This window comes from Chinchilla lanigera, unplaced genomic scaffold (assembly GCF_000276665.1).
Source record: "Chinchilla lanigera isolate Chin_1 unplaced genomic scaffold, ChiLan1.0 scaffold00032, whole genome shotgun sequence".
Taxonomy (NCBI): Eukaryota; Metazoa; Chordata; class Mammalia; order Rodentia; family Chinchillidae; genus Chinchilla; species Chinchilla lanigera.
The window spans coordinates 6,559,659-6,573,291 of NW_004955433.1; the positions used below are offsets into that span (position 1 = coordinate 6,559,659).

At 45.9% G+C, this 13,633-nt stretch overlaps 1 protein-coding gene across 3 annotated transcripts in view; it reads right to left on the reverse strand.

Annotated features, from left to right (window-relative positions):
• Positions 1-969: 969 nt before the first annotated feature.
• Positions 970-13,633, reverse strand: part of Tmem150c (transmembrane protein 150C) — a 67,898-nt gene continuing 55,234 nt past the window's right edge. For all 3 annotated transcript variants that reach the window (XM_013516122.1, XM_005388245.2, XM_013516123.1), the window contains exons 6-8: positions 10,120-10,247; positions 6,139-6,316; positions 970-3,218 (exon numbers count right to left, since the gene is read on the reverse strand). In XM_013516122.1, the coding sequence (XP_013371576.1) occupies positions 3,010-3,218; positions 6,139-6,316; positions 10,120-10,247 (515 nt within the window). In that variant the 3' untranslated portion in view covers positions 970-3,009. The remainder of the gene's footprint in view (positions 3,219-6,138; positions 6,317-10,119; positions 10,248-13,633) is intronic.

Genomic DNA, 13,633 nt, shown 5'->3' on the forward strand with positions numbered 1-13,633 from the left:
GGCGACCCTCAGAAACACAGTTTAGCGTTGTAAACTTCGGCCTCCTGGCCTGGTAGCAGCACACACCCGAAGTGCAGGTTCACTGGCCCTGGCCTTCCGTATGGGTATTCTCAGCTCCCAGTGCTTGTGATCTGGATCTTTATTTACATGTGTGCCATTGTACAAACGTCTGTTTGGTCTTGGTCCCTACTTCCTGGCACAGAACTCTGAAGACCCGTAGAGTGTACTGATAGAAGTGGCTTGGGACCCTTTGAATCCCACCAGTGTGCCAATGTGGTGATGCAGGCAGGGCCCCCAGGAGAGCCTCAGGATGTGACTGGTCAACACACAGACCCAGAACTCAGAGCTCCAACCCCACAAGCTCTGGCATCTGGACATGGCGATCTGCAACGCCACATGGGACACTGAGGCTGGAGAGCTTCCCGGTGAGACACACTTGGAGGGGACAAGAAGCTAGGGTGTCTGAGAGGGCACAGCAGCACCCCTCAACCCCCTCTTTCTTGCGCTGTGCACCTCTTCAGTTTGGCTGTTCTTGAGTTGTATGCTTTATATAAACAGGCAAATGTAAATTTTTTTTTTTTTTTTGGTTTTTCTCCGGTACCGGGAACCAAACTCACAACCTTGCGCTTGCCAGGCAGGCGCTTTTGCCGCTGAGCTAAATCCCCAGCCCCTAAATTTTTTTTTTTTTTTTTTAGTTCTGCAAATCATTACTAGCAAGTTCGTAGCCAGTGGACAGAAGTAAGGGCAACGTGTGGACCCCAGACTTCTGAGTGGCATCTGAAGCAACCAGGGTCTTGTGTGACTGAAACCCCTGGAGTTTGGTACGGGCCTGGGGTAGGCAGAGAACAGCAGTATGCTGGCTTGGAGACACCGCCAGGTAACACTGACATTCGTCTTCAGCATGTCTTGTGAGTTCACACATGCTTTAGTGCCAGAGGACGGTCGGTTTAAGAGACAAGGAAGTCAGAATTCTGCATAAAAGAGTTTTATTCACTGGCCAGACCCCAATGGATAATGTTAGCCATTGCTTGATTCTGCTAAAATGTGCTGTTCAATCAATTCTTAAGAAAGTGTACAAGTGCATCACCAAAGCGGCTTAATTTCTATTGTGTAAAATAAAACTCCTTACATCTTTGTTCTCTGATAAAATTTTTAAAATACAAAAATGAAAAAAAAAAAAAAAAAACCCAAAAGCAGTATTCAAACTAATAAATGTCACCGTGGACTATTTACAGCGAGGTGCCTTTCACCAGGTGAGTGTTCTCTGCGCGGGTCTCTTCCTGTTTTCCTTGCGCCTCACAGGTCGGCGCTGTCCCCTCTGACCCTTGTCCGAGACTTCTGCCTTTGATGTGTCGTGTGGAAAACTGTCAGGTCCTCACTCACCTTTCAGTCTCTCAGATACTTCTGGCCACACTCGGAAATGATCAGTAATTCTCAACAGACATAGTATTGAGCACCTAAAATGCGCCAGGCACCGTGCTAGGGAGAAGGGGGGATGAGGACACATCGACCCCCTCAGGAAGTGCCGGCTCTGGGATGAATTTAAAAAACAATGTTTTCCACATTACAGTCCATGCAGTCCCAGGCCCTAGGAGCATGTTTAGGGATTTCTTGAAATGGTGCACTTGGGGGGGCCTGTCACTTGGCCCACAGTGACACCTGTGGGACATGGGGCTCTGGTTCTGTGATGCATAGCCTGGAACACTTGGCCCTACGGCTGCAATTTTGAACTCTGTGGGTGAGGACTGCTCCTGGGGCGTTGGGTCCAGTCTCACCAATGTCGTCTGGCAGGAAGATAATCTTTTAATTTGTAAATTCCAAGTGTGAAAAGGCCTTAGTCCCAGCACTATCAGATTGAAGCGACAGCTACATGTGAAGAAAGTCTCCCCAGGTTTCACTTGGGATGCTCCTAAACGTGCGTGTGTGTGCTGAGGGCGGAACCTGGGCCTCACACGTGCTAGGCAGACACCAGCAGCACCCCAGCCCTAAATTCCTATCTGTGTTAAGTATCCAGCAGGAGCTTTCTCTACCCATAGGTTCCGATTTCTTCACATTTCTCTGTGAATGTTTTCTTAGTTTCAAACATCAAACCTGCACGTAACTCTTTTTTCTTTCTTTTTCATGTTTTAACCCAAAGCAAGCTCAGTTCTTGCCTTTGGTCTCGTCTCTTCTTTATCCATGAGATCTAGAGAGACCCATGAGAGTTACTCTTGTTTTTTTAAAAAAGGTAAACCATGAACTATAAAACAAAAACTGTACATGACTTACTATGGAAGCAAAAATTAAACCCCTCTCTCTGCCCGAGTCTCCTGCCAGGCCAGGCAGACCGTGTCCCTATGCACGTTCACATCTGCAGGTCTTTCTCAGGCACAGTGATTCAAGTGTCCGCCGCGGCTGCATCTTCCCTTGCACACGCTGCCGCAGGTCCCTTTCACGGGGGCCACAGAGCTGACCATTGAGTGATGAAGACAGCGTTCATGGGGCAGCTCTGTCCGTGCCTTCTTGTGGAGCGTTTGGGGTCACCTCTCCGTCCAGCATCCATCCAGGCAGATGGCACCGATTATCCAATCAGGGACTGTCACAGCTTCCTCACGTGTTCATTCCAAGCCCTTTGGACCTGAAGGCAACTTAGGGAGTTGGCACCACCCCATGTCACATCTGGCCTGCCTTCTCCAGGGGAGGGAGGTTACCGTGAGACACGGGAAGAGCGTGGGAGGAGTGAGGCGTCCTGGGGTGGGCAGGAGACAGAGGAGACCATGCACAAGCTTCTGGCTCTGTCGTGCATATTTTTTTTCAGTGTAACAGCATGTATTTGGACACACAAGGGCTTGTGCTTTTCATTAAAGAAACAACTCGCCCTACAAAGCTCATTTGGCAAACAAGGCCGTGAACGTGTACGTGTGCGTGTGCGGAGTGTGTCATGAGGCTATGTGTCACTTCCTGTGAGTGTGCCCTCCTGCCCCTCCCTGGCCTCCACACCCACCTCACCAGCAAGGACAGACTGATGGGCTACACTTGGTCGGTCTGATATTCGGAAGCTTCAGACAGACTTTCAGAGAAGCTTAGGAAATTCTCCTGGTACTCGGAACACACAATCTCGTAGCGGTAGTGGCGGAACTCCACGGCGAAGGTGCCAAAGTATGACAGGAAGCACATGACCAGGCCCCACTGCACCCGGGCTGCATACATGTGGATGTCCTGGGCCATGAGGATGAAGTCTGGGGAGAGGCAGTCAAGGAAGGGACGCAGGCAGTCAGCTGTCCCCCTAGCTAGCAAAATGGGCCCCTCGTAGCGCTGGCTGAGCACTGGCAGTCCCCTGAGTGACACCAGGTGGCAATACTGAGCTCTAGGTGCCAGCCCTCCTCCTCGGTGCTTTCAGGAATAATCTCTGACTTCTCCCTGCAAGCCTTTTCTCATCAGTTGCATAAAAATAACAAAGCCCAGGCCAAGGGGGCATCCTGCCTGCGGCCGCACACTCAGGTACCAACAAGCACAGCGGGGTTTGCCCAAGCACTCTGACTCCTGGCCAGGCCTTGTGTTCAGCTCCTGCGTTCTGACACTGCAGCAGCTTGGCTAGTGAAGGACCACAACTCCAGAGCAACTAGTGGCCGGCACCTAAAGCCTGCTCCCTCACTGCAGATGACCACAGATTCATAATTATAGCTGCAGGAAATATTTTGAACACATGAAACTGCTGACTACCTCCACAAAAGCTGTATTTGACGGCAGTGCTACCGGTAGTGTCCACATGGTCCTCTTTCCTCTTCTAATTTTCTTTTTTTTTTTTTTTTTTTTGGTTTTTCTCCGGTACCGGGAACCGAACTCATGACCTTGCGCTTGCCAGGCAGGCGCTTTGCCGCTGAGCTAAATCCCCAGCCCCTCTTCTAATTTTCTCTAATTTTTTTGTCCTGGCAACACTATATTGGTTTGTTTCACTTTTGGTACCACACCAACACTTGAGCCCAAATAAAAATATGCAATTAAAATAACAGTAAAGCAACATATGACAGTGCTATTCCTGAGTATGTGTGTGAACAAGGGCACACATGGAGGAAGAGAAGCTGGGAAATGGAGCAAAGTTCATCGCATGTTTTAATTTTTTTGAGACAGGGTCTCCCTATGTAGTTCAGGCTGGTCTTCAACTCACTGTGTAGCCCAGGCTGGCCTCCAACTTGCAGCAATCCTTCTGCCTCAGCTTCCCAAGTGCTGGGATTACAGGCTTGCACACCACCCCTGGCCCATAGCATGTTTTAGTGAAAGGCCAAGAGGCTGAGCACTAAATACATTTAGAATTAGTTTTGTCTGCAGAAGTTAGACTGAAGATCTTGGGAGGGTTTTTTTGGTTTTTGTTTTCTTTTGGTTTTTCTGAGTTAGGGTCCCACTGTATAGTCCATGCTGACCTTGAATTCGTGGCAATCCTCCTGCCTCAGCCCCGAGTGTTGGGATTGTAAGCGTGCATCACCACGCCTGGCCATGTGGGAAATTGTTCAGAGAGGTGAAACTACTTGTGTCAAACTTTGCTGTCTCTTTTTTGGGGGGACGGGGAGGTTAGTGGGATTTGAACTCAGGGCCTCATGCTTGCCAGGCAGGCAAACTTTGTTCTCTTGACCAGATCTGAATCCATTCACTCAGGGGCCACGAAATAGGGACCAGAAGCCAGGGGGATCAGAACTATTCTGTGTAATTTCAAAACTTAGAATAACCGAAAGTCTGTGTGTATTCTTGTGACAGAGGATTCAAAATACTGCCAAAGCAATGCTGGCTTACTACTTAAGTTTACAGGGAAGGGATAAATCTTCCATCTCATCCTGGCAGGTTCAACTTTTCCCATCATTAAGTGTTTTAACAACTGCCAGCAAGAAACTAATTTTCTGGCACAAACTTTAAGTCCTTAAATGTTCTCTCTATGTGACTGCAGAGCTTTAGTGAAACAGTAAAACCATCAAATAGCAGTCAGGGAAGGAGAAATAAAAGACCTCAAACACTCCAATAATGAGACAGTTTTCAAAGCTAAATGTTTTCGTATTTTAAGGCCACTTTCCAGGGGGCGGGGCGGGGGACAACACAGTGGCCGAGGGCCAGAGCAGAGCCTGGGTTTAAGTCTTGACCCAGTAATACTATCTGTGATCCTGCAAATGAACATGCCTGTGAGTTCTTACTCTTACATGTTAGGTGAGGATTCAAAGAGTTAATACATTGAAAGTGCTTGGAAATGATGCCTGTCACATGGCAAGTGCCCACAAAACATTGATGATACAGTACTTAAAGATGTAGGCCTGGTGTGGTGGTATGCAACTGTAATTCCAGCTAACTGGGGAGGCTGAGGCAGGAGAATCTAAAGTTTGAGGCCCTCCCGGGCCATATAGCAAGTTCAAAGCCAGTTTGGACTACATACTGAGACCCCGTGGGTAATACACCATGCCCAGCCTTTCAGGGATTTGCCTTCTGGTTTCTCTGCTAGTACTGGGCTAGATCACTTCCAGGGTGAGGCCTGCAGTGCTTTTACAAATTTACGAGCAGTGCAGATTGATTTCCTTATCCCTGTCTGGCTCCTCATGTCTGTTCTCAATTAATTCAAACTCTGAGTGGAGGACAGAAGTGAGTAGTACTCCTGAATCTCCAGTATTTGTTTCAGAAAACTATGTGCTGTAATAAACCAGAGCTTGAATTTGTTTTCCAGAAAAACTTATTTTCCTGAACAATATAAACATCTTTGTGCCTTGAAATTCATTTTAGAAGTAAAAAAAAATTAAATGATGTAACAGGACTTAAAATCACAAATGAATTTTTTTTAAGATAGAGGAAAATCACAGTTCTCTTTTGAGTATGTATCCTATGTTTTTCACAAGTGGAAACTTACGTTGTCAGTGATAGGAGATTCCATGACACCACTTCTACAGGTGAGAACAGTCTTGAGAAGGTAGAATTTGTATTATTTTTAGTTCTCCATCTCTCTTTGGTGTGAAAGACTGGTCTGAGAGTTTTGTTTTTGTGTTCTTACTTTTCCAATTTGTCTTAAGATTCGGAGATAATCTGACTGTTCTCTTAACCCACTGGGAAAGGCAGGTGTCTCAGCTTCCACACAGACAGCTATCTGTGCTAATCTCCCCGGGGAAGACTCTTTCCTGTAAAGGATACAGAGGACGACACAGAGAGTGATGGATGCGGACAGAATCACCCGTGGGATTCCCACTTTCCGTCCTTCGTTCTTGATGTTGACTTTGAGTGTCAGGGCAGCCTGGATCCAGCAGGTCAACGTGCCAAACCCGAAGGTCAAGGACGTTCCCACGTTGTGGATTTCTTCATCATTTGCGAGCTGGGGATGAACAGAAAACGGCATTTGAAACCCACCAAGGAAAGAAGACACACGAGCAGATAGGACACGTGAGGGCATGCGCCCTGCTACGGGACGACAGAACTCAGACAGATCAGAGTCCTCCATCTCCCTGGCTGCTTCTCATCTGTCCGCAAAGGTTCTGAGGTCCAAGGAGGAAGGGCAATGAACAGCACCCCAGACCTTAACACACGTGTTTAGCAAAGCCAGGCCGGCAGTGGTGATCTGGCCCTTGAGTTTATTTCCCAGCAAAGCTCTTCGGGAAAGGAAAAGAAACACAGCTCAGGCATTGCATAAGAAGGGAAATGTCAAAGTTGCTATGAGCACATGTCCCGCACTTTGTTTTGCAGGCTAAGAAAATGAGAGCAGGGATTTGGCTGTGCGTTTCCTGACAGATGGCCAGCTCTGGGCAGGTCCAGATTTGACTGTCACAGTGAATACCCCACGGGCTGTTCTTACTCCTACAAGACCGGCCCGTGACTAATTCACTGTCAGTGAGAATTCTCTGGGTTTTGTTTTCCTACAGTAATGATAAAAACTGCCTCCTGTGAGCTTTTGCCACACCTAGAGAGACCCACAGAAGGATAGCCGGGCCAGGCTTCTATAGAGTCACCAGGTTAAATGAAGCCTGTTTGGGTTACTGCGCTTGGGGCTGAGAGAGGTAAAAATCCCTGATCCTTATCCACTTAGTTTAAAAATATATGTCACTTAAGGTTCCTTTAGTAACTACATATATATTTTAATTACACGTACAGGAAAACATAAAAACTACTATTAAAGAGATACCTTTGAAACCATGGTAAAAATACTGATTTAAAAAATTACCATCGCCTTCAGATGATTTGTTGTTTGACACTGTTGTGCATAATTGTGGCATCAAGCCAATATGATTTTTGCTTGCCAGGCTTTTCCAGTTTTTGGTTCTAGGTGTCATCTCTACGCTTAACCTCCACTTTTTGGGAAGAAACCACTTTTTCCCTTCATAATTTGAAAGAGATGTTTCCAAAATGTATTTAAAATAATGATTCCTCAAATTAAATTTTACTTCTAGAAAACTGATTTTCCATGGTGTGTACAACTTATTTTATTCATTCCCTTTGTAACCTAATTTTAAAAATAGTGACATAACTCCATGGCGCAAACCTTACACAATTATGAAGAAGGATATAGATTGAAAAGCCCATGTCTTAGGCCATACCCCAGCCCCCTAGTTCTCCACAGGCAGGGGATGTATCTGTTTTTGGTTCATTCCTGTAGCCTTTCCAGCAAGTGTCCCACATATGCAGAGTCAGCATTCATGGTCTGAATATCTGTGTTTCCACCCAATCTCTGGGGTTCTCCCAAGACTTTAGTTTTTATGGTTTCAATAGGAACTCTCCTCAAGGACTCGTGTAGAAGGCTTAGTCCCCAGTGCCACAGTGTCCAGAGGTAGCACCTGGAGAAGTGCCTGCATTATGAGGACTTTGGAGGTCCTAATATGATGTGTGACTGGGAGGTGGCAGAAACAGGGAAAGGGGCCGGGTTGAAGGGAGTGGATCGTGGGGGTGTGGATGTGGAGATTACATGTATTCCCTGGCCCCTCCTCCCTTCTTGCCTCACTATCTTTCTCTTTCTCCTCCCTGAGCAGCTTTCCTCTACCACTTTCTTCAGCCGTGATGTTTCCACCATGGAGCCAGTTGACCATGGACTGGAACTGTGAGCAAAGATAAACCTTTCCTCCTTTAAGTTGTTTTTTCCAGGTGTTATGTCATAGCAACAGAAAGCTGACTGACTCCATTAGTACAGAAGCAAATGTGCAACCAACACCTCTCACAGCCCCAGTGGAGAGAAGGGGCAGGGCTGGGCACATCCAGTGGCTGCCCTGCACCCTGGCAGGCAGGGAGGGGGACCCGCCTAGGCGGCGATGAAGACAAGCCGTGCCCAAGCCTCCTGCATCTTAACGGGATAAAGCAGCACTGTCCGAGCCAGTACGTCTGAGGAGCACAGCTTCCTGGAGTCCAGCTTGATCCGCAATCGATTGGAACAGTTAGTGAGATTTGTGGGACTTTCTGTCAACTCATCAAGGAAAAACAATCTCTTATCTAGTTACTCCTATGTGCCCAGGGCAAGACTTGGTGACTCAATGATGAATCAGCAGGACAGATGATTAGGACAAGAGATGGTCTTGGAAAACTCATTACCACATTTGCAGTAGGAACTTTACTGAAAATAATACCTAAATACTGAGGGTGTGTGTGTGTGTGTAAGTGGTACTGGGGACCGAACCCAGAATCTTCACATTGAGCTACATACCCAGCCCTTTTTTTATTTTTTCCTTTGAGAGGGGATTTCACTAAGTCACTAAATTGCCCAAGGCTGGATTGAACTTGTGGCCCTCCTGCCTCAGCCTTCCAGGTGCTGGGATTAGAGATATGCAACACCTACATGGTTTAGAATGCTGAAAGTCTTGAATACCTAGGCCATTTGGAGTTCATTTAACAGATAGGGAGCAAGGTCAGGATCACTGTTTGCTTATAAGGAGAACGCTATTAACAGAAGTACACACGATGTGACTGAAAAGTAGAGTGGGTGTTTAAATTTTTAAAAATGTATTACAGTAAAGACACATTGCCATTAACCCTCTCTCAAAATAGTCCCCCTCACTTCAAGCATACCTATCCCATCATTCTTGCCACTTTCTGAAGCAGTTCTAGAAGTCTTTTTTTTTTGGTATGGCAAATCGAGCTCATGACCTTGAGCTTGCCAGGCAGGCGCTGTGCCCCTGAGCCACATCCCCAGCCTGAAGTCTTGTTTTGTAAGTGTCTAGTTGTGCCGTTATGGATGCCTTAATGTTCTGAATCAATTCAAAATGTTTCCCTTTCATGGCCATTTTGACTTTGGGGAAAGAGCCGGAAGTTTCACGGGGCCAGACCCAGGGAAAGAGGTGGATGAGGACGCACTGCCCCGTTTTTACGGTGTTGCCTTGCCATTGGACGACGCGTGGCAGCAACATTAGCCATAGTTTTGATCACACCTTGTTAATCGCTCTCGCATGAGGTGTCCTGAACTGCTTCGGAAAGTGGCAAGAACAATGGCATAAGTGTACTCAAAGCAGGGTATTTAAGGGGATTAATGGCAAAGTGTTTTTGTTTTTATTACTGTAATAATATTTTTAAATGTCAGCGCTCAGTGTATATTTCAGATGCCCCTTAGGTATGACATAGGCTGGAGGGTCACAAAGGAAGTCACCAGGGCAAAAGTGGGGCAATGATACCAGCAAGGGAGATTATCCTTACAGGTTGTGGCCCTGGCATTCTCACTTCCTAGAAAGGAGACTCCTGAATTCCTAAGGTTAGAAGAGCCTGATACGAGTCACAGGTGTTCCAGACTTTCAGGCCTTTCTCGAGGGCTTGCTAATCTGAAATGCAAGCTTCCTCAAGTAAGGATATTTGGTGTTAATTATAACAGGGCAGTGACCCAATTCTTTTGCTAGAAAAGTACATTAGGACACATTTTGTTATGAAGAAAAGTATAACCCACTGTGAGATCCTTTGCAGAGGACACACAGCTACGCTAGCAGCTATTTCCCCAACACCGGCCACACTGTAGGGTGCCTGTGCAGTCAGCGTGCTCGCGGGTGCAATGAGAACAGGCTCAGAGTGGACCCTGGGCCTAGGAAGAACCAAAGTTCCTCACGGTGTGGAAGTCTATGGGCCGCCTAGGGATTCCACCGCAGTGGCGGTAATTGTCCTATGAGTGAAGGTCTCAGCGGCGTGAAAGGGAGGGGAGCAGGCTGAGCGAAGTACCTGAAAGTTACCGAGTAAGGTCATTCCAAAGGAAGCCAGGCACAGCGCTACCAGCCCGCTGACATTCAGCCACGGGTTGGAGACCTTTGGTTTCAGTTGTATGAAGCGCAGAACAGCTACCACCAGCGCTGGGAATAAAGCAAAAACCTTAAACTTAGAAAGTTTAAATCAGACACCCGGACTGTGAGGCAGAGTTCTACAGCCACGACGTGCAAAATTAAACTTCTGACCACAGTACAGCTTACGTCTCTGAAATGACGGTTTTTCACAGAAACTTTCCGCGTGGTGCACAGTGTTTAGGTGTTGGCACCCACAGCGCCGGGGAGGCACAGAGCAGCCTCATACTGCAGTGCTGTGTGGGCCCGGGCGGGGGCAGGTGACAGGGCACAGGGGACAGGCTGGCTCTGAGACAGTGCAGGGCGTGGCACGTTAAAAACGCAACGGGGCAGAGGCAGAGCGCGGTTCCGGGTCCACTCTCAGTCGCTCTTTAGCTCAGGACAGGGCAGGAAGACGGCGAGGTCCGCCCAGGGATGGGAAGGAAGAGAAGGAAAGCACAGAGCCCTTGGGAGGGGTCTGACTCCCTCTGCCCTTGACCCTCCCAGTGGTGTTCAGTCCAAAACCGGGCCAATCCAAGTTAGAATGGCCACAGTTACATGATCTGTATTTTAACACAGCACATTTGGGGGTGGAGGTGGTAAGTACTAAAAATCATACTTCTATATCAGGAAATTCTTTCAAATGATAATTAACTACTCATTTGATTTTTTAAAATTTATTTTCATGGTACTGAAGACTGAAGCCAGGGTCTTTGTACTGAGTTACAGCCCCAGACCTTTTTGTTCTGAGATAGGGTTTCACTAAGTCACTAAATTGCCCAGGCAATTTAGGGGTTAAACTTGTGATCCTGCGGCCTCAGCTTCCTGGAGTACTGAAATTACATGCATGCGCCACCATACCCAGCCCTAATTACTTGTTTTAAAAGGCTGCTCTATCTTTTGAAGCAAATTGGTATCTGAGAATTTGAAGAGAGATGGGGAAAGTTACTTAGATTTCAAACCTGACTTCTAATAGTAATAGTCCACATTCAAGCCACTAATCTAAGAATCACCTTTTATTAATAACTTAGTAAAGAAATATTTTCATATTTATACCATAAGCTGAGAGCCAGTTAACAAATGATGAAAAACCATTTGCAACTAATATAAACTGTATCTACAGATAAGGAAATGCAGGTACTACTTCCTAAAATGATTAACTTTGACATTAAGGTTCAGCAGGGAATTTGAAATTCAAGATTTACCTCATTTACATAGCAATTAAGTTGATAATTATTCCATTTTTAAGTTGGTAGTTATTCACTAATGGTTTTGATTACAGGCCCTTATCCATAGTCATTAATAAAAAAAAACTCTACCCATAAATTTGCATTTCCCAAGTATGCTGAATTTCAGAGCCTCAAGCTGTAAATTAACCACTGGGAGGTGGTGTTCAGTTCCAAGTTTCTACTTCCGAGCAGCAAATGATATAAAGATTGATTCATACTTGAATTGTGGAACCAAAATACAAATAACCCGTGATTTGTGCAATCTCAAATTATTCAGCGCTGATACAGTTCTTAGCATATTTAGGCTGGTGCCCACTACTGCTCAGAAAATGAGTCAATTACACTTGAGTTGACAACAGTTTTGCAAACAGCTGGCTTGAGGGACCTAGTTAGGAGTTATATCAGAAGTCTATTCATGACTATGACTGTCCTAGATGATGCACAAGGTCTAATTAAATTTTCAGGTCCACAGGGCATGATGGCACACATCTGTAATCCCAGCAGTTCAGAGCTGAGGCAGAAGGATCACTGCAAATTCAAGGCCAGAGTGAGCTACATAGTGAGCTCAAGGCCACCATGAACTACGGGCAAGACCCTATCTTGAAAAAAAAATTCCCACATAGAAAGCAGAAGTGGGGAGAGGCGTAATTCAACATTTAGCACTGACACCAAGTGGTCACCTGATAAAGGAGCCATGAGATGAGGACCAGAGAGCTGGACTTGCTAATTCACTCTGTGTGGCACTTAGGGAACAGTGACAAAATACCCAATGGCACGTTTCATTTCTTTACAAATGACTAGTGAAGAGTGTTCTCCCGTGAACTCTCTTGGCCATTTATTTTTGTTTGACCTGTTTTTGAGACAAGGCCTCACTATGTAGCTCACAGGCCACAGGCTGGCCTTGAATTCACAAGAGATCTTGCTGCCTCTGTCTCCAGAATGCTGGGATTGCAGGCATGCACTACCATGCCTGGCCTGGCATTTAATTTTGTGGGACAGAATCATGTTGGAATTTTGGCCTATGCCCTAAAGCTTGTCCCTGATAGAGCTCCTCATACACCTCACCCAGCCAAATGGTCGGCTCTTTTATGCACAAGGGAAAGGAGGTGATGGTCACTTTCTGTGTTAACCATTTCTTATCAGTCAACATGGGACATGTATCATGTCTTGGTTCCAGCAATGCCAACCTTCCTATTTGTAATATAGGTAATATGGTTTAGAGCTAGAATGTCCTCCCAAAAACTTCGTGTGTAGGAAGGTGTGGTACTATGCCCATCAGTGGATCCACTGATGAATCTATAGCTAAATGTGAGGTTAGGAGATCAGGCCTGCTCAGAAGAGGTAGGGCCACTGGGGTAGGACCTAGAAGGCTATATCTCTCTCTGGGTCCTCCCTTTTGTCTGCTTCCTGGTTGCCATGATATAAGCAGCTTTCTTCTACCCAGGCTATTCAATGCTGTTTCTGCCTTGGAGCCATTGACCATGGACTGAAACTTCTGAAATCGTGAGCCCAAAAAACTCTCTCTCTTTTAAGTCATGGGTGCTGAGTATTGTGTCTCAGTGATGAGGAAAGTGACTGAGAGAATGGGTGACAAGTCACTTTATCATGAGATGGTGATGAAATTATACAGGAAGTAGGAACATATCTGGAGACCATAATTGAACCTAGCACTCCTAACTTCCAGAATTGCATTCTGAATACCACACTTTGCCCTTTTATCTATTAACTCCATTGTTAATTAGTTCTAATGAGGCAACACTTCCTTCTATAATAAATTATAGCTAACAGAATGGTGAAACTGAAGAAGATTCAGGTCCTACAATAGTTTTATTGGCTGTTAGATTTGAATGGAGGCAGATTCAGACTATATGTTATAAGTCCAACATTCAACCAAGTAGTGATTTATGTACACCTTCCTGAAAAACTTCTGGGCAATAAGGAAATTTCAAAGGTATCTTTACATGTGCTGACTGGCCTTTGCCAAGTTCACTTTCTGATCAATGCATATACTTTGTGGTTCCATTAAACATTTTAGATTTTATCAACAGTTGGCTTGAGAAAAAGTTTTAAAAACCCACCCTTGTGCTACTATTTATAATAGTCCTTTGCTCTACAGCTGTCCCCTATTTAATTTTCCTATTTTTAAAGAGAAAAAGTAGCCAATGTGATGGGAGGCTGGAGAGAAAAAGC